This window comes from Hemiscyllium ocellatum, chromosome 2, assembly GCF_020745735.1.
Source record: "Hemiscyllium ocellatum isolate sHemOce1 chromosome 2, sHemOce1.pat.X.cur, whole genome shotgun sequence".
NCBI classification, from domain to species: Eukaryota; Metazoa; Chordata; class Chondrichthyes; order Orectolobiformes; family Hemiscylliidae; genus Hemiscyllium; species Hemiscyllium ocellatum.
This window is the reverse complement of record NC_083402.1, coordinates 61007020-61028186: the sequence shown is the minus strand read 5'-3', so window position 1 is coordinate 61028186 and position 21167 is coordinate 61007020. Positions and strand designations below refer to the sequence as shown.

At 40.1% G+C, this 21167-nt stretch overlaps 1 protein-coding gene across 1 annotated transcript in view; it reads left to right on the top strand.

Annotated features, from left to right (window-relative positions):
* Positions 1-11077: 11077 nt before the first annotated feature.
* LOC132823324 (solute carrier organic anion transporter family member 3A1-like) overlaps positions 11078-21167 on the top strand; it is a 315458-nt gene continuing 305368 nt past the window's right edge. The window contains exon 1 of the mRNA XM_060837014.1: positions 11078-12881. Coding sequence (XP_060692997.1) covers positions 12750-12881 — 132 coding nt within the window. The 5' untranslated portion in view covers positions 11078-12749. The remainder of the gene's footprint in view (positions 12882-21167) is intronic.

Below are 21167 nucleotides of genomic sequence, written 5' to 3'. Positions count from 1 at the left end.
TGGATAGGCTGTAACTTTTTTCACTGGAGCATAGGAGGTTGAGGGGTGACCTTATAGAGGTTTATAAAATCATGAGGGGAATAGATAAGGTGAATAGCAAAGGTGGGGAATTCAAAACGAGGGAGCATATTTTTAAAGTGTAAAGAGAAAAGTTCAGAAAGGTCTTGCGGGGACAATGTTTTTACACAGAGAGTGGTTTGTGTGTGGAATGAACTGCCAGAGGTACTGATGGATGCAGGTACAGTTACAACATTTAAGAGACATTTGGCTAAGTACATAAAAAGGAAAGTTTGGAGGGATGTGGGCCAAATATAGATAGGTGGGATTAGTTTCGTTAGGAACATATTCAGCATGGACTGGTTGGACTGAAGCATCTGTTCCATTCTGTATGACTCTAAGACTATGACCATAATCCTCATATCACATGCTGTTTTAATATATAGAAATCTATCAATCTCATCTTCAACTGGTTTCTTGAATCAATCACCATTGTGAAATGATTTTGATGTAGTCTTTTCTTCTTTCAGTCTCCAATAATATTAGAAAATTTCTGCTGATCATTCAAAATGGGGTTTTACTGAGATAGAATTGTGATTGTTAAGTTCTGCAGATTTTTGATCTTTGATCCATAGCTTTTTGACCAGGTACTAATGTTACAAAAGTATTCACTCTATGTTTGCAGTTATATCAATACTTCTGTTTTTCTGTTTGTTAGTTTTCTACATGTCTTACATTCTCATGCTCATCTGAAGTAACGTTTAGCTTCAGTTTCTGCTTCAACAATGGAATTTGAGTATTTGACCTTCAGCTCATATGCTATGCAGCTGGTGAAAATCCATGACCATTTAAGTCTGCCATGGTTAAGTCCCAATAATGATTCTAAGTCATTCGCATTTTAATGGATTTCCCTCTTCTCCCAGTCTTTCCATTGTGAGTGAAGTGGGAACGCAATTGATTCCATATGCTTCCATATTCCTGATTCCATATCCTTCTTCATATTTCTTAAAATATTTGATCACACATTCTCCAGAGACACAATTGATCAAGCTGAAACTCAAGATGTAGCGCTTATTACAGAAGTGGAAGTATTTTCATCAGGACCTACCAGTTTGTGAGAAAGACAATAAGAAATCAGAAAGCACAAATGGAAGATGTTGAGTGTACCCAGATGTGAGAACTTTGCTAAGACGGTTGGTCATGATATAGCTCAGCAAGTAGCTCTTAAGGAATTACCCTGATCAGAAGAAGCATCCAACAAATATTGTATAGTCTTCCAGTCCTAAACCAAAAATTGTCATTACTTAAGGCAATGAGGGAGAAACCTTTTCTTGGATTCCATGGTGGTTATTTGGGAATAGTTAAGTATAGCAAATACTTGTGCAATAAATAGCCAATAGCAGCAGAACCTTTATTACCATCTACTTTTCCAGACAGGCCTTAGTAAATGTTGAGACTAGGTCACTTTGAATCTAGAGGAGAAGTGTTCTTGATCATTGTGCAATATTATTCAAAGTAGTTAGAAGCTTCCAGGCTCCACACTATAATAGCAGAAACAATGCTCAGAGCACTAAATATCTTTTCAACTTATCATTTTCCAGACAACATTGTCAAGGGTGATTGTTTACATGAACAAACCACAAGCTTTGGTTTAATGTCTCATCCAAAAAAGTACTTCCCTGGTGCAATGCTCTTTTATTACTGCACAGGAGTGATGGTCTTGAGTACTCATGTTTCTGGGAGGTCTGGGTTGAACTTGACGTTTTGTACTCACAGGCAACAGTGCTATCACTGAGTCAAAACTGTCACCTCTGCTGACTTATACACATTGTGGGAGGAGGAAAGCATCTTTTTTGTAGAAATTATATTTACTCTTCATAAGCACGTTATATTTGAACTCCATTCACATCAACACTAAGAAAGTTATAAAATGTTTTATTCTTTAGAATTAATATACGATGTTTCCATTTCTATTTTGACATATGTTCGGCTGTATGCCTGTACACAAAGACAGTAGAAAATGCAGAGACATAAATCTGAAGAATGGCAATGAATACTTTGTTTTATAAATTGTCATATGATGTCATTACATCTTCCTTCCTGTTGGTTAAGTGTTGATTGAAGACTGCTTTATCTCAGGAAATACAACAGTCCACACTGTTGTTAATGTGACTAAAAATACTGAAGTCGGAGGGGGAGAATGAAATGGAACCCTATTAAATATCAGGATTCACAACCTGCAGTAGATTTGAAGCTAGCAGCTTGCTAACAGCATTGGTGATAAATTATTTAATAACAATGTTGACTCCCTTTCTGTTTGAAAATTGCAATGGTTCGAGTTACCTGGTGTTGGTTACTGCTTTTAATTGGTTTTGCCGCTATAAATTTAACACAAGAGGCACCACACCCTTTTTGATCAGTGCATCCTGGCGCTGTCAAATTTTCAAAATTGACTTTAGCTTGATACTGCAAAAGCAAAACTAACTTCCTTCTCATCTGAGTTCCATAAAGTGACTTGAGCAAATTCCTCCTTCAATATCTGCCATAAAACTACTGAATCATATACAATTCAAGGGGGACATCAGTGTTCTTCTCCCACAGAAGGAAGCTGTAACAAGGCTCTTAAAGGCTACCCCCAACACTGCAAAAGTAGGAATAGCAAGTGATGTCACCCTCTGGAAAACAGCAACTATGGTATCCCAGGTCAATGCCCAATCAGAGATCCATCATATAAAAATCCCACTTTTAGCCGTGCCTCTAAGATATGCAGTGCACCAATATTTAAACTGGCCTTAAGCAACTGTGTGGGTAAAAAGTGAGGTCTGTAGATGCTGGAGATCAGAGCTGAAAATGTGTTGCTGGTTAAAGCACAGCAGGTTAGGCAGCATCCAAGGAACAGGAAATTCGACGTTTCGGGCCAGAGCCCTTCATCAGGATGAAGGGCTCTGGCCCGAAACATCGAATTTCCTGTTCCTTGGATGCTGCCTAACCTGCTGTGCTTTAACCAGCAACACATTTTCAGCTCTTAGCAACTGTGTATCTTCCTGAAGTAAAAGATGCGTCGCCACATTTACAACATCTGAAATGAAAGAGGGACAAGAGCTGGCCCTAGGGAAATCAGAGAGATAAGTGTTCGTGAAAATAACTGCAAGGTAGCTGTGGAGGGTGAGATAGAAGTAAGAAGGTCAAAAGTTAAAGGCCAAAATGTAGTTCCCCCCATGGTAGTGGGCAGAGAGGGGGGCGGTGTGGGAACGGGTGCGGGAAAGGGAGGGAGGCAGGAATGTCCATCACCTTCTTGACTGAATACCCTCCCCAACTCCCTCAACCAATCCCATCCCTATCCCACTCACCAATTCAGTGAGGGCAATGAGCCCTTCTTCAGGATTTTAACCTACTGCGAATCCTCTTGCAAGGATGCCTTTCTTGAAGAAAGGGTGCCTTTCATGGGTAGCTTTCCCACCCAGAGGGTAATTGATGCCCTGAAGTAGCCAAATTAAGGGCAATTAATAATCTCCATCCCCTGCAACTGGATTTCCACCAGTGGTGCACTTGGCAGCGTGTGACATGGGCTGGGGGATGGGGTGGGGTACATGTCAGAAGAAATGCAGTAAAAGCTAATGGCTTCCCTACAAACTCAAGGGGCAGGGGCACTCCTGATCCGACACCCTTGGACCAACCATCTTCTGCTGTCACATACTTGTATCCCTCTATCATAAGGTTAGAGGTGCAGATAATTATTGACGATTGGACATTGTTCAGCACCATTTCCAACTCCTCAGATACTGAAGAATTCATTGTCAGTACGCAGCAGCACCTGATAAGTAGCAAGTAACATTCATTTCACACAAGTGCCAGCAAATGACTATCTCCAAGACAGTATATAACCATCTCACCTTGATATTCAATGGCATTACTATCATTTAACCCCCAACATCAACAGCCTGGGTAATAGCATTGACCAAAAACTGGCTATGACACCACGTCAGTGGAAATGGAATTCTGTGGCAAAGAACTTACCTCATGACTCTGCGAAGCTTGTGCATCATCTGGAAGGCACAAACAGTAAGATCAAAGACTCTCTATTTGCCTGAATATGTAAAGCTCTAGGAACACTCAAGAAGTTCAATACCATTCAGGACAAAACAGCTTGCTTGATCAGCATACAATCATTACCTCCAACATTCTCTCCCGATATGCACTGGCATGAGTGTGCACCATCTACAAGATATGCTGCTGTAACTAAGTGGCCAAAACGGGTGGTCAGCTTTAATTAGTGCTTTCTCCATTCAAACATAACTCCTCACTCCTATTCCCCCAGCTTCAGTCATAAAGGAAAGTATTCTACATCCTTCCTGGCCATCTTATCTACCTAGGAGAAAGTGAGAACTGCAGATGCTGGAGTTCAGAGCTGAAAATGTGTTGCTGGAAAGGCACAGCAGGTCAGGCAGCATCCAAGGAGCAGGAGAATTGACATTTGGGCATGAGCCCTTCTTCAGGAATTAGAGGGAGGAAGAGAGCTTCTTCAAGAAAGGCATCCTTGCAAGAGGATTCGCAGTTGGTTAAAATCCTGAAGGAGGGCTCATGCCTGAAACGTCGATTCTCCTGCTCCTTGGATGCTGCCTGACCTGCTGTGCTTTTCCAGCAACACATTTTCATCTTATCTACCTGTCTTGCTAACTTTAGCAATTGAAGACAGGCAAGTCCTACTTTTTCCCTATTCCTCTGTATCAATTACTGTGTATTCTATTGCCTTCTGTGTTGTCTCTAAATCTATTAAATCTGACACTCTTTCCACAGATGACTATTCCATTGATAACTTCCTGCAGTCTACAGTTTACTTCCTCATGATCAAGTGTTGCTATTTTTTGTTTCCTCTGCCTAAATACTACTAGCCCTTTATTTAAATCTAGATCATTAACAAATGATATGAACAGCAAATCACCAAATTACCCAGCAATGAGTCCTGCAATGCTCTCATAGGAAAGAGCCTTCCAGTCACACAGACATCATTTGGCTATTATTTTTTGCTTCTTACCTTTGAACCAACTTTATATCCAACTTGCCACTTTCCCTTGGACACCATATTTCTATGCAGTTTGCCAACTGAGATTTCATTAATAACCTTCCAAAAATCCATAAAGTCTACATCTAGCATGTTGCCTCATTGATCTTCCTTGTTACTTCCTCAAAATATTCAATCAAGTTATTCAAACAAAATATGCCTGACCTGTTCTTGACTGACTTGTGACTTTATAAATTGTGACTTATGCAGATGTCCAGAATTATTTCCAATGATCTGAACACTACTGAAGTGAGCCTGACTGGCCTATAATTATTTGGGCTAACCCTTCCTTTTTAAACAGTGGTACAAAATTAGCGCTCATCCAACATGCTGCCTTTATGCAGAAAGGATTGAAAAATTATGATTAAGTCTTTGATTTAAACCTTGTTTCCTTTAACACTCTGGGAAGCATTTCAGTCTAGCCTAATGAATTGTCCTCTTTCAAGTTGAGCAGACTATCTAATTAGATATTTCCACCCTTGCTATGTTTATTGAATCCAATATTTCACACACCCTGCTCTTTAACTACAATGTCTCTCTCTTTTGTGAAAATAACGTAAAGTATTCATTAATAACCACCTCCACATAGGCGTTATCTTTTGGATCTTTAATAGAACTTACTGTTTCTTTAGCTATCCTTTGAAGCCTTATGTGTTTATAAACATTTTTGGTTTCTCTTTGATTTTACATGTCAATATTTTTTAATTTACACTCTGCTTTTGTAATTTCCTTTTTAATTTCAACTCATTAGCCCCTTTTTATATGCCTTTCATAGGCTTGGTACTGATTTATCCTCAAATAACTGTCCACCTATTTCATGCCACACCTCAACTTAGTCAAAAAGAATTTCCTCAATTTAAAACTTTTACTTTTAATCAATCTTTAACTATGCGACAACAATTCTAAAGCTAGCACTGAAATACTTCCCCTTCAACTGCCCAGATTCCTCCTGTAAAACTTAACTTCCCAGAACTGACCACTTTTTGGGCTTGAAAAATATGTTGCTGGAAAAGCGCAGCAGGTCAGGCAGCATCCAAGGAGCAGAAGAATCGACATTTCGGGCATAAGCCCTTCTTCACATTTTTCAGCTCTGATCTCCAGCATCTGCAGTCCTCACTTTCTCCATTTCTTGGGCTTGCCACACTAAATGTAAAGATTTCCTGAATGCATGTTAAGCATTTTGTGTTCAGCATACCTTTTGTATTGAATTTATCTCAGCTAATACTAGAGTGGTTGAAAATCCCTTTTACCACTGCTCCATGTTTTATGCACTTATCAGAAATTTGCCAACATACCTGTTCCTGTTTCTTCCTCTGACTGCTGAGGATTCTTTGGTAGCCTACTTGCAATGCTATTGTCTCTCTTTTTCTTCCTCAGTTTAACCCACTTGGCATTATTTGATACTCCACCTAGCATATCCATCCTCCTCACAACTGTGATTGTTCCTTCAACTAAAATTGCAAACACTATACTCCCTTTTTATCTCACTCTTGGTGCCCTGAAAGCACAGTAATGTTCACCAGCTGCCCTTGTCAGTTTATAAGCCAGATTTCAGTAATAGCTACATTATACATTCAAGTTTCTATCTAGACCCTCAGCTCCTCTGTATTATTCACTAGATTATTTACATGGAAGCAAATACCACTACTTAATGAACAACTTTTTTGTTATTTATTTTTTAGCCTTTGCTTCCTTAGTCTTTGTCATTTATTTACTTATTTTTGTTCCTCTATTTCCAGTTTGCTTCTTTTCCCTCCAAGCCTACACTCACATTCCCATCCACTTGTCAAGCTGTTTAAACTCTCACCAACATTTTAAGCAAAGCTACCCAAAACTAATCCAAATTTCCCAGGAATCTTGAGTCTTTATAAGTCTCATACAGCTAACATTGTTTCTCCAGCTGCATGTTTAGCTGCACAATCCTGTTATTTTTATACTCACCCTCTTTCTACCCATGTCATAGGTATCAATATGAACCACATTCTTTGCTTCTGCTACCTCAGAATGCCTGTAGCTTCTCAGTGAACATCTTGATATTGGCCCTTTGATTGACAAAGATAAATTCAAAACACAGGATGCACCATCTGTGGCTAACTAAGGAAATTAAAAATGTATCGAGCTGAAAGAAAAAGCATATAATTCTCCAAAGGTGAGAGGCAGGTGAGATGAGACACAGTAGAATGAACACTTGGATGTGATTGCAGAATGTTTAATTAGAGAGTTTGCAGATGACACAGGAGTTAGTGGCGTTATTGATAGTGTGGAGGATACAGTCTGTTATTGATCAGCTGATAAATTGGGAAAAACAATAGCAGATGGAATTCAATTCCAAGAGTGCAAGGTGATGCATTTTAGGGGTCGAATAAGAGAAGAAGATATCTATTTCTAAAAACATTGCACTCATAATAAGGTGGTGTAGAACCCTATAAATACTTTGACTTGTGGAAGACCAATTACCACTGTAGCACAGTTAAATGAGATCCAATTTCCAACATAGATTTTTAAGGTAAAGCTTGAGCAGCACTCTAGAAGCTCAATACCATTCAGGACAAAACAGCTTGTTTGATCAGCATTCAATCATTACCTACAACATTCTCTCCCGATATGCACTGGCATGAGTGTGCACCATCTACAAGATATGCTGCTGTAACTCACTAAGTGGCCAAAACGGGTGGTGCGCTTTAATTAGTGCTTTATTCAGTTCAAACATAACTCCTCACTCCTATTCCCCCAGCTTTAGCCAATAAAGGAAAGTATTCTACATCCTTCCTGGCCATCTTATCTACCTAGGAGAAAGTGAGGACTGCAAATGCAGAGAGGAGAGAGATTTTAAAAAAGACATGAGCAGTAATTTTTTTTTACACAGAAGGTGGTTCGTGTGTAGAATGAACTTTCTACTTGGTGAATATGGGCACAGTTACAATGTTTAAAAGACATTTAGATATGTACATGAATAGGAACGGTTTGGAGGGATATGGCCAGGAACAGGTAGGTGGGGCTAGTTTAGTTTAGGTTTATGTCCTGCATAGACTTGTTGCACCAAAAGGCCTATTTTCATGCAGTATGACTTGATGACTCTTAAAAACGTAAAACAATTAAAATCACTAGGGAAAGGATACTTAGAAAATTATGAGAACTGAAATCTAACAAATACCCTGGCCTTGAAGGACTTCATTTTAGGAACTTAAAAGAAATTGCTGAGATAGTAGGTTTTCATTTTCCAAAATTCTCCAAATTCTGGGAAGGTCATATCAATTTGGAAAATAGCAAATGTACTCCTTATTCAGAAAGGAAGGAAGACAGAAAGCAGGAAACTACAGCAAGTTATCATAGAGTCATGGAGATGTTCAGCATGGAAACAGACCTTTCGGTCCAACCCATCCATAATATCCCTCAGAGGGAAAATGTTGGAATCCATTGTAAGGAAATTTTCAGGGGGCACTTAGAAAATGTTTATACAGGTAAGCAAAGTTGACATGGTTTTTAAAAGAAAAATGGTTTTACCTAAATTATTATAAGTCTTTGATGAAGTAAGAAGCAACATAGTTAAAATAGAACTAGTGGCTACATGGAACCTGGATTTTCTGAAGAATTTTGACAAAGTGCCAGATAAAATATCACTGTGCATAATAAGAGCTCATGGTTTAGGCAGTAACTGTTAGCATGGATAGATGATTCATTGACTAATAGGAAGCAGAGTGTAGGCTCATTCTTGGGGTCGTACAATGTGACTGAGTTCAGTGTTGAGGCCACAATTATTTGTCAACTCTATAAATGACTTTGATACAGAGACCAAGTATCTGGTTAGTAAATTTGTTGGTGATACAAAGACAAGAATGTAAGTTGTGAAGAGGACATAAAAAGGTTAAGTGAGTGGGCAAAAGATGTCAGATGGAATATCATGTGGGGAAATGTGAAATGTCTCCACTTTGGCAGGAAGAATACAAAAGGCATATTATTTAAATGGACAGAGATTGCAAAATTCTAAGGCATTGAAATATCTAGGTGTCCTACTACATAAACCACTACAAGTTATTATGCAGGCACAGGAAGTGTTTAGGAAGGCAAATGAGAAGTTATCAGTTATTGCAAGAGAAGTGAAATATAAAAATAAGGATGCATTGCTGCATTTGTATAGAGAATTATGAGGCCACATGTGGGGTACAGTATGTAGTTTGGCCTCTTTATTTAAGAAAGGATGCAGATGTATTAAAAGCAATTCAGGGGAGGTTCACTGAACTGACAACTGGGATAGGAATAGGGATTCATTGGCTGGCCCTATGTCAGCTGGAGTTGAGAAGACTGAGGTATTCTTATTGAAACATTTAAGGCATTAAAGGGATTTGATTCATAGTATGCTGAAAGGATGTTTCACCTTCTAGAGAACCTAGAACTAGGGTTTTGCTATTTAAGACAGATTAAGCTTTATTTTTCTCTAAGAAGGCCATGACTCTTGGAACTCTCTTCCCCACTCAGCTGTGGTGCAGAGTCATTAAGTGTTTTCAAGGTAGTGGTAGATTATTGACTAAGAAGGGAGTCAAAGTTTATTGGGTGCAGCAAGAAGAATGGAATTGAAGCTACCATAAGATGAGTCATGATTTTATTGAATGGCAGAGCAGGATAGAGGGCTAGAAGGCCCACTCTTTTCTTAATTTATATGTTCACAAAACATCTAGCAGGCAACATACCATCGTGACAGACTTACATTTACCTACCTGATTTTGTTTGATGATTCATTTTCTCTATGACTGCACACTCCTGATTGTGGTGTGACTGACCATCAGTCAAAATACAATTCTCAACCTCAAAATTGCACAGCAATGATCCAGAGTTTGAGATTTCCAAGCTGGTGATCTATCCTGTGCATGTGGCTGTCCAGCATCTAAGAGGTGAAGAAGCATATAGAGATCCCAGAACCTGCACATATACATTCCACTGGACAGGCACCCTGTTGTGCTTTTGTTTATATTCGAGTAAAAAGTGAGGTCTGCAGATGCTGGAGATCAGAGCTGAAAATTAACCAGCAACACATTTTCAGCTGCTTTTATTTATAGGATAGTTCAGCTTATATTTAAACGAAGGCCTTATTAAAAACTTCTAAAACGAAATCACTAGCTGCTCACTAACCAGCATCGTCTTCTGCACTGGTAGGAAATTGAGTAATTTTTTTTTAACCACAGTCCCTAACGCTCACACTCCCTCTTGATTCAGTTGCTTTGTTATTCTTGGAGATCCTTCAGATTCACTTTCCATACCACAACGCTCCCCCACTGAAAATGACTTTGTTTTTGAGGTAGCTAACATTTTATGTTGACAGGTCCATTCATGACTGACTTTAATTGCGACTCCTGTATTATTCGAACGTTGATGCCTCAGGCAATTAATATTAGGGAGGTGCTGGGATTTAGCTCTAATTTGGAGCTTTTAAGAAAATCAGTCCATATAGAGTGCAAGTAGCAATACTTTGTAAATAGTGTGTATTATGCACCAAAGTTTCAGAATAGTCTTCTTTTCACCCACAATGATTCTGGAGATGGGCCTGTCCCATTCACCGATTTGAACAGACGTGGGGGCCACAGGATGGCGCTGTTTACAGGCGGCCAATGGACGAGAACAGATCAAATGGTTGGCTGATGTTTCACTTTCAGTGAAATCTCCGCCTCCACATAGCAGTCTAAGAGGAAGTTACAATGTTGTTCCATTGCCTTCTGCGGTTTCTGAGTACAGCACACGCCAGGGCGCACGTTAGCATGTCCCAGAGCAGCCAAAAATAGCTGTTTGGGGAGGGGAAGGCAGAAAGAGCAGCCTGCAAAACTCCAACAGCGAGGACGGAAGTTGTCTTAAATCCTGACACCCACCAAGAGAGTGGGAGATGTGAAATAAATGAGTTTCAGGGCACAAGAGATGTTGGTGCTGGCTGTGATCTAAATTGATTGGCGAGAATTCGGGCAATTAACGCCGAGTCGAACGCGAACAAAGTTTTATTTCGCGCTGAGCTAAGTTTGGAGCAACAGAGCGGTTTGGACACGATCCAATAGAAGTGTATTTTCCCGATCGCCCCGCTTGCATTACCCTGGATCGGAGTCGGTGTTGCAGAGGGAGATTTACTGGCGGAGATCAGGGGGAAACGATTGCCCAGCGTCTGCTCAGAGAGCCACGATTGACAGCTGTTCGCACGAATGACCTGAACCGAGAACTGTCAAGGAACAACACGCGTCATTTTGGCGGCGGCTGGTGCTTTTGAAAAGAAAAGTAAAACGCCCCCTTTTTGAGTCAAATCCTGCTCTCCTTCTGGTGCGATCCGCAGTGCTCAAAGCCGTCTGAAAGGACTTCAATCTTTATTTCTGCCAGCTCGCTCTAACTGACATTCTTGAAGGAGTGGACACGTTGAAACATTCTTACACTGTCAGTGTTTCACATTCAGCCTGGCCCACAGTAACACAGCTTTCCACACTGCACGGGCTCTCAGTCTCTCCCAGTTTTAGTCACAATCTCACACATAATTTCCACTACAGTTCTCACATATCTCTCGCACAGTTTCTAACAGTTGTCCATACAATCTTCCCCTCTCACATACACAATACCTTACTTTCTCTCTCACACAATGCTAAAGCAAAATACTACACATGCTGAAAATCTGAAATAAGTTTTCCAAGCTCTTTTTGTTGTTTTCTTCCGGTCTCTCTCCCCCCCTCACCACCCCCCGCCCCCAGTGACTTGCTGTCTCACAGCTTTACATGCAATCTCTCTCATCCACTATCTCCCTCTTTCTGTGTTCGTCTTAAACTCCACCTTTCGCACAATCTATTACGCACACCCTCTCGCTGCCTCTTCCTCTCAGTTTCATCCTCTTCCAACTAGACTCTCCCCCCACCCACACTGACTATTCACACCCTCCTCTAAGTCTCTCTCTCTCACTCTGGAAGACAGTCCCTCTTTCCCACAAAATCTCTCTCTCTGCCACAATCTTTGCCGCAATCTCCCTCTCAGTTTATGTCACCGCCTCTGCCGAGTGTCATACCAAACGCCTCTCTCTTTCCCACGTCTACAGTCCCCTTGCCTCTCGAACCCAGAGTATCTCTCTCTCCCATACAGTCTCTGTCCCAGCTTTCATATCCTCAGTCTCTCTGTTCCAGTCTCTTCACAGTCTGTGTCAGTCTACTGTAGTTTCTCTCTATTTCACAGTCGTTCGCCTTTGAAGTATTTCTCTCCCGCTCCAGTTTATTTAGATGCAGAACTAACAAAGTGTCTCTCCCACACCCGTCTCTGTTGCAATCTCACTTTGAGAGTCTATCTCACAATTTCAACCCCCCCCTTAATTCAGTCTCCTTTGCACTCACTATCTCTGCCTCCCCACTCAGATCCACGTTATCTGTTCCCTTCTCCCTCAATCACCCCCACATTCTCTGCTTCCCTTCAATCACCCCCACATTCTCTGCTTCCCTTCAATCACCCCCACATTCTCTGCCCGTCTCTCTCTCTGGATACTGACAGTCTCCCTCTATCTAGCAGCAGCCTCTCTCTCTCTCTCTCTCTCTGCCACAGTCAGCGGTCGGTCCCCACCCAGCCAGGGCCGGTGGGTGTGGCATTCTCGAACAGACAAGGAGCCTTCTTCTAACGCATTGAGAAAACTCTCTCAACTCCGCGGGCCTTTCTGTTGAGTTGACACCGTCAGCAGCACCTCTCCGGGATGGGCAGTCAGGAGGACAACAGGCGGGCGGTGCCAGCGGCTCCCCGGGACTCCTACTTCTCTGATATCCGAACCTTTCTGATCGCCGAGTGTTTGCTGATGCTGACCCAGGGCATTAGCGGCGCTTACTTAGTAAGTAAGGAGCGGCAGCGTGTTCCCCCGCCTCCCCTCCCTCCTCAGCCCCGGCCAGACTGGGGATGGGGTTTGCTTTGATCGGAAAATCAGTCGGGGCCAAAACACCTCATCTACCTTTGCTTTTGTTTTCTGTGCGAAGCAGCTCCCACCAAATTGCTCTGGCAATAACGTGCATTCCTTTCCGTTAGCCAGCGCCGTCCTCAGACGGAACACTTATTTTAGTGTTTAAACCGACCGCACATAGTTGAAAGATGTCCTGAGCTGAGGGAGCAGCCCACCCTCCCACTGTGTGCCTGCCTGCCTGCCCAGTGGATGGGAGAGCTGTCAGCGCACAGGAGCAACGGGAAAAGACTCACTTTATTCTCTCAGAGTTTCATCATTGACCACATCTGGAGCAGTTTATGAAAGTCTGACAGTTGGACTGAGTCATTGCTTATTTCAGCCGTAGCTATAGGTGCCACGATCGTAGTTTGAAAGTTACTGTGCCTGTTCCCTCTTGGGGATTTTACTGAAGTTTAGATTGTCTGGATAGCCTCGTTTCTGCTTCTCGGATGAAGTTAGCTCAGTGGCTGGACAGTTGGGGTGAGATTGGGCTCGTGTCTGTGATACCTGTCCCTAACATTGTTTACTGAGAGTAAAACATGCTGTCGATGTATCCACATAAAGCAGCGTCGACTTCACTTGTTGATGGCCCCGCCCTCGTGGCCCATCAGTTTTCTGGAGTTGTCAGCCGCCTCAGTGCAGCTCAGCTGCCTGTCTGACAGGATGTCATTTCAGCCCCAGCTCTCTCCCAGTGAACACCAAGACATCTAAGGCTTTAGGCAGCTTGCCAGTGATTCCACCCCCTCCTTCGCGAGTCACTCTGACAGAGTGAAACCTTGGCATTCTGAGCAGAGCTTCAAACCCCACATCATCAAAACTGCCCACTTACATTTGCAGAATGCTGTGCATCTCTACTTCATATCAAGCTTTTTTTTTCTGATGAATCCCTTAAGCTTACTTTTGTCATCACATCACTGGTGTTCACTATTGGCCAATTATCCATCTGTGGAAAGCATCCATTTGTCCAGATTGAAATTGTCTATATCCTGCATATTGCCAATATCCGCTGAAACCCATCATCAATTAGGTTTCCACTAGCTGATCTACACTGGCTTCTTTTTACTCAATGTATAAACTTTAAATTTTACAATCTTGATTTGCTTCTATTTCTCAATTTTCCCTATCCTAGCTCTGTATCTTCCATCATCTTGTTATCCTTTAAATATATTCTTTAATCCAGTAACTTTTGGATAGTATCCTTCCCTCCCCATCTATTTGTTTCACTATTGATGCTGAAAAATGTAACCTCCACTATAACTTCCCCTGTAAACACCTGCGCTTCCTCATTTCTTCTGTTATACACCTCTAACTCTAGATTTTTCTCATCACACTTTGCCATGTTAGTCTCTCCCACCATAGACTTTAATTTGTTTCCAAAATGCCAAATAATTTTGCGTAATGGGTTTTGTATAAATGCAAATTATTATTGATGCTATTGAGTAGTGGCACAGAATCTTAGAAAGAAATACTGGTCAGACATGTGAACACTGTATGTGCTGCATGGCAAACAGCACATTGGCTGTACTTCCAAAGTAATGAAATTGAATCCTCACTCCCTTTTCAGTGGGAAAATAAAAGGAAAACACCATTTTATTCATGCGCCACTAGTGTGAACATGATACATCATTGCACTGTATTGATGATATAATGGCAGTATATTTTGTCTTTTATTTTCTGCTGTCCAATTTTAATCTGAGCTGTTAAAAATAAGGTTTTATTTAAAGTGCATACAACTGGTGCTGCAGTTGTGCTCCTTGTTTTGTACTTAGAACGGCTGTCCCGAACTATGTTGTGACACTGTCTTTGAAGGCAAAGTTGATCTGCCTATTTAATAGAGATTTTTGTTTCCTTATCGAACATTATTATTTTGAAAATGTTTATGTTTTTAGAAAAATCAGTTTGAGGAATCTGCGGGTAATGGGTTTATACCTCTGGTCTTCTACTTGTCAGCTTGGGCTTTTTATAGCAATAACATAACCAGATCCCAGGGGGATGATGGCTCAGCTGGTAAGTTCAATGTGCAATATGGAATTGAACCATAAAAGCTGGAAAAGTCACATGTAGAATTTCTAGTCTGCACTGATTCAGTTCATTTCAGCTGAGTGCTTCAGTTGACCTCAATTTTGTTGGCCAGGGTTCCAGCATCTGATTGCTGACTAGTTAGGTTGATAGGAGATTAAACTAAGGCCTTGCCTTGTTCTCTGAGGTGATCCTATGCACTATTTGAAGAAGAACAGAGGAATTCTTTTGATGCCTGGCCAGTATCACTTCACCAACAAACACAAGCAAGATTATCTGCTTATTGAAAAGTACTGTATGAATATTTTATCTCTTTTTTCTTGGTGGTGGAAAATGATCGTGTGTTCATCTGGTTCCCCTGTGGTGTAGCTTTCCTTTCCCTCTCCCTCCCCCATGACTGAATTATTTACTAGAACCTGCAGTTGAGACTCACACAAAAAGAATTGTTCAGCTGGGTAAGTTACGAAGGTATTTGAGGTTTTAGACAACAGGATGAGTCAACACCTTTAGACAAAGCAAGAGAAGAAGAAACTTGGATTTTAAAAAAGCTGTCAGATTCCCAAATCGAGAAAATGAGTAGAGATCAGAGTGATGAACATGTATATGAGGCTGCAACTTTCTGATGTGAAATGTTTTATTTTCTTCAGAATAAATAGTTATAGCAGAAGGAAAGATACTCTTTGTTTGGTCTTTTTCAGCCAGCTCCTGTTAGAAATATAATTGAGGGATAGTACAGATTTAGTCTTGAGTTTGTGCTGTTCATAAATAATGACAGATACATTTTTATGACATGCGCTACTTATGGTCTCCCACTAGAAAGTGGAAATTGAAGACTTCAAAGTAAAATGTTTTCCATCTAGATTGATGTCATGTTCTCAGTCACACTAAACAGCAGGCAGATAACTCTTTCAAGCCTTGATAGGAAAGATATGGTCACTAGTGAGGTGACTCAAACATAGAACCTATGAAGCGAAGAAAGTTTTGTGTGAATGGACTGGTGTTTCATTTTGGAATGGGAACGTTATCTAACCTAATGGACTCTATAACTGTGAGTAACGAGGCAATTATTTTGACAGTGCTCAAGCATCTCTAGTTTTGTGCATATAGTCTATAAATAATTCTGTGCCTCTGTTATTGAGTTGCTTATTCATAACTCATTTGAAAAAGATATTTATTTTTCATATTGCTGTTCTACTATTCATCTAGTAGGCAGTTGGAAAGGAAAACCATGATTCATTCACAAGATACAGATGACTTGACATAATTGGATTATTAGAGCTAAACTAGAAAACATGGTTTTAAGCTAAGTTTTTAATTAGGTTAGAGATTACAAAGGCATTTTTTTCTCAGCAATATCATAGTAGATTGAGTGGAACAGACTCAAGGTTAGAGTGGTGCTGGAACATCACAGCAGGTCAGGTGTTATCTGAGGAGCAGGAAAATCAAAGATTCAGGCAAGAACCCTTCATCAATCTTGACTCTGATCTCCAGCATCTTCAGTCCTCACTTTCACCTAAGTGGAACAGACTCCCAGCAAAAGAAGTTGAGGCACAGCCACTTAAGAAGAATAGTAACAAGGAGGGGAACATAATTCTTGTCAACATGATTGGCAGGTTGTAATATAGGGATAGCTTGAGATGAATAAATATGGTAGAATTGGTGAAATAAGTCCATCTGTGTCTGTTCTTGGTTCACTGAGATTATCTACTGAATTATTTAACCATAAAGATGACGAAGAGCCCAGACTCAACCCCTAATCTTCACTGAGTTAGCTAACTTTAATCCACTAGTCAGAAGGCTATGATGGCTAGTGTTGTAAAATGATTTGGATGTATTCTTAGAAGGCTGATGCCATGACATTTGATTATATGATACATGCTCGTGTTTTTAAATGTCATCACATCCAGCGTATAAGGTTTGAATACTCTGTTGCTGAGTGTATTTTGGTTGGTGTGCAACTCAAAAGAAAAATGTGTATTATTGTCACAGGTGAGCAAAGAATTGGAAAATTAGGAAAGTTTGCAAACATACAATGAATGACAGACAGGAACAGACCCTCTGTCCCACATAACTGTGATGTCTTGTACTTCAGGACCTACAATTCCAAACTAGTCTGAAATCCAACTAACATTTGGATAAAATGGAAAAGCCAGTAAAAATTCAGGCCACTTGGGAAGAAAAATTTGGAATATTTCTGCTTGATTCTGATGTGCAATTAAAGCTAATCCAGGAGACCGCTCTGGCCTTGAACAATGTTATAAACATTATTAATTTTTTTACAAGGGATGATTGCTGCTCCAACCAGAGGCTAGGAAGACTCTTGCTTGAAATAACAAATCAACTAGATGACTTCCAGAGGTCCACTTTTATCTCAGAAAAGAAATACATCCGAACATCTTATCTACTTTTGACCCTTAACTAACTTGAGATTGTGACCCATTGGTTCTTGCCAGTGAGAATTTAGTGTTCTGAATCCTTCATGAATAGTTTCCACTGTCATAGAGTTAATACAGCATGGAAACAGACTCTTCAGTCCAATTCATACATGCTGACCAGATATCCTAAACTAATCTCATCCCATTTGCCAGCATTTGGTCCATATCCCTCTATATCCATCCTATTAATATACTCATCCGGATGCCTTTTAAATGTTGTAATTGTACCAGCCTCCACAACTTCCTCTGGCAGATCATTCCATACAGGCACCACCCTCTGGCTGAAAAAAATGGCCGTTAGGGTCTTTTAAATCTTTCCCCTTTCACCTTGAACCTATGCCCTCTATTTTTGGACTTCCCCACCCCAGGTAAAAGACCTTGTCTATTTATCCTATCCATGCCCCTCATGATTTTATAAACCTCCATAATGTCACCCCTCAGCCTTTGACACTCAAGGGAAATCAGTCCCAACCTATTAAGCCTCCCCCTATAGCTCAAACCCTACAACCTTGGCAATATTGTTGTAATTCTTTTCTGAACCCTTTCAAGTTTCACAACATCCTTCCAGTAATATTCCAGTAATATCCTTACAAGCAATATTCGAAAAGTGACCTAACCAATGTCCTATACAGCCACAACATGACCTCACTGTACTCGATGTTCTGACCAATAAAGGAAAGCATACCAAACACCATCTTCACTGTCCTATCTTCCTGCGACTCCACCGTCAAGGAACTATGAACCTGCACTTCATGGTCTGTTTGTTCAGCAACACTACCAAGGATCTTACTATTAAGTGTAAAAGTCCTGCCCTGATTTGCCTTACCAAAATGCAGCATCTCACATTTATCTAAATTAAACTCCATCTGCTACTCCTCAGCCCATTGGCCCATCTGATCAAGATCCCGTTGTAATTTGAGGTAACCTTTTTTGCTGTCCACTACACCTCCAATTTTGGTGTCATCTGCAAACTTACTAACTATACCTCCTATGTTCACATCCAAATCATTTATATAAATGACAAAAAGCAGTTGACTCAGCAAAGATCCTCGTAGCACTCCACTGGCCAGAGATCTCCAGTCTGAAAAACAACCCTCCACTACCACCGTCTGTCTTCTACCTTTAAGCCAGTTCTGTATCCGAATGACTAGTTCTCCCTGTATTCCATGTGATCTAACCTTGCTAACCAGTCTCCTTACTGAATTCCATATAGTTCATGTTCCTTTCCACCTTTCTTAAATAGTGGCACCACATTAGCCAACCTGCAATCTTCTGTGACTAACGATGATCCAAGTATATCAGCAAAGAGCCCAACAATCACTTCCCTAACTTCCCACAGAGTTTGAGGGTACACCTAATCAGGACCTGGAGATTTATATTCTGTTATGCATTGTAAGACATTTAGCACCGTCTCCACAGTAAAATGGACATTTTTCAAGATGTCCCAAGGAGAAGTGATTTCCAAGTGCCCACTATCAGAGAGGACTCAGAAATTATCAATTCGTTATCGACTGAGAAAAAAACTTAGGGCACTACTTGATATCAGTCAGCCTCAAATGAAGAGTTTTGCCTAATCATTACCAGGCTCTTATCTTTTAAAATTCTATCTGACTTCCAGTTTCTTTTTGAGTATTTTTAAAATATTTTTCAGTTGTGTAAAAAGAAACCTGAAATGAAAACAAGCTAACTAAAAAAAAACTATCAACACGATTTAGTCAAGCTATACCCATTCAACTCTTTTATAAAGGATTCCACAACACATCAGGCTATACAAAACAGTAGAACCTGTTTGCAGTGATCCCCATCCACAGCAAAGAGATAGATGCATTGCTCACTTACGAATTGTCAAATTCACATTTGGTTCAACATTATATTTGCATACCTGCACACAACACAGTTGATAGTGCTTCCTTAAGGTCCAATGGAATCAATATTTCCAGGGTTTTTTAGGTGGACTCTGAAAATTACTTTTCTTTTAATCCTGGCAATTATACAGTCAAGAGGGTTCAATTTTTGCTGGGATTTGTCCTAATTGAATATTTAGGTAGCCCTGAAACCTGAGATAGAAAGCAATGATTGTTGTATGATCCCAGCAGGTGATATAAATGACAAGTCTGATCCCAGAATGATATCTGGTTTAGTTGATTTTTTTTAATTTAGTTTGTCAATATAATGGTTCATAACTAAAATATATTCACACGAGGCTGTAAACTTGCTTTAACAACTAAACAGAAGCTTATTATACGAAAGAAGAAATGTGCAAATCAAGTTACCTAAATACAGAAGGCTGTTAGCAAGATCAAAAGCATGCAGCAAAACAAAGCTTCAACCTATTTCCCCAAACTCTCCATTAAAGCAATTGAAGTACAAAGAATTGCACACTGCTCTCAACTCTTTAGAATTCCTAGTTATTGACTCCTTACAGTTTCTTTGCCAGGGACTCTGGACAATTCAATGAATCCTTTCTAAATCTATGTGAACTTTTTCACAAATCTGAGGGGCCTAAACTTTCTCAGTTTGCATAACCTGTAAATATCAACCTACTTTTTCCCGATTTCGAAATTTCACAAGACAAATCCTTATGTTAAGGTGACAAATTTCCTTAACCATCCCTGAACCCCTTCTAGAAAAGAAACTAATCTTGCTTTTAAAATCAACCCTGATGTCTTCTGAACTGGAAATAAAGTGAATGACCACAAATTTTACCTTAAGTATAAGAACAGTTTAACATCTTGCCAATAACTCCACAAAGGTCCATAGTCCTCTGCTTTAATGTGTGCTGAATTTAAGTAACTGTTCAGAAAGAACTCTGACCTTTTTTTTTAATAAAAGTGAATTACTCACAGAAGTAATCAATATCCATCTGCCTGTATGTTGAAATCCAAATTCTGAAAATGTTATTAATATATATAAAAATGATATATCTTTCATCGCTATATTTTAAAGATAAAAGCTTTGGCACCTGGAGAGGGCTTAACTTGCCTTTATCTCCATTGTGAAGTATAATTTAGAATTATTATATGACACAACACATAAGGAGGCTATTGGGACCATCATTATTTTACTAGCCCTTTGGTTGAGCTATACAGTCAGTTGCAGTATCTTGCTCGCACTCTGTAACTCTGTAAATATTTTGCTTTCAAGGATTTATCCAGCTACATTTTGAAAGCTCTTTCTGAATGTGCTGCCTTTCAGGCAGTGCATTTCAGATGAGTACAATTTTCTGTATCAGTTCTTTTTTTTAATCTTGTTCTTTTGCCAATTATCATAAATCTGGATCTTAATTGCTGGCCCTTCTGTCACTGGAAGCAGCACCTCCTTATTTACTCAAGCAAAACAGATTATGATTTTGAGCACAAAACTCTCTCCAATCTCCCCTTAACTCTTCCCAATGCTATTTTTCATGATGTCTCTATATTATTGAAGACCTCCTTCCTTAGTAGCATTCTAGTAAATCTTAGGCTGTCTCTCTGAAATTTGGCATCTTTCCTAAATTGTTGCATCCAGAGGTGGTCTTGATACTACAACTGCAGCCCAACCAGTGTTTGTAAATGTTTAGAATAATATCCTTCCTTTTATTTTCACTCTTTGCCTCTATTTATATATTTGAGGATCTGCCTTTTTAAATGCCTTCTTTTCTTGCCAATTGAAAAAGACTTGTCTGCATTCACCAACAGATATGCTTCTTCTTGCATCCATTTTAAAATTGTACCAGGCAGTTTATATT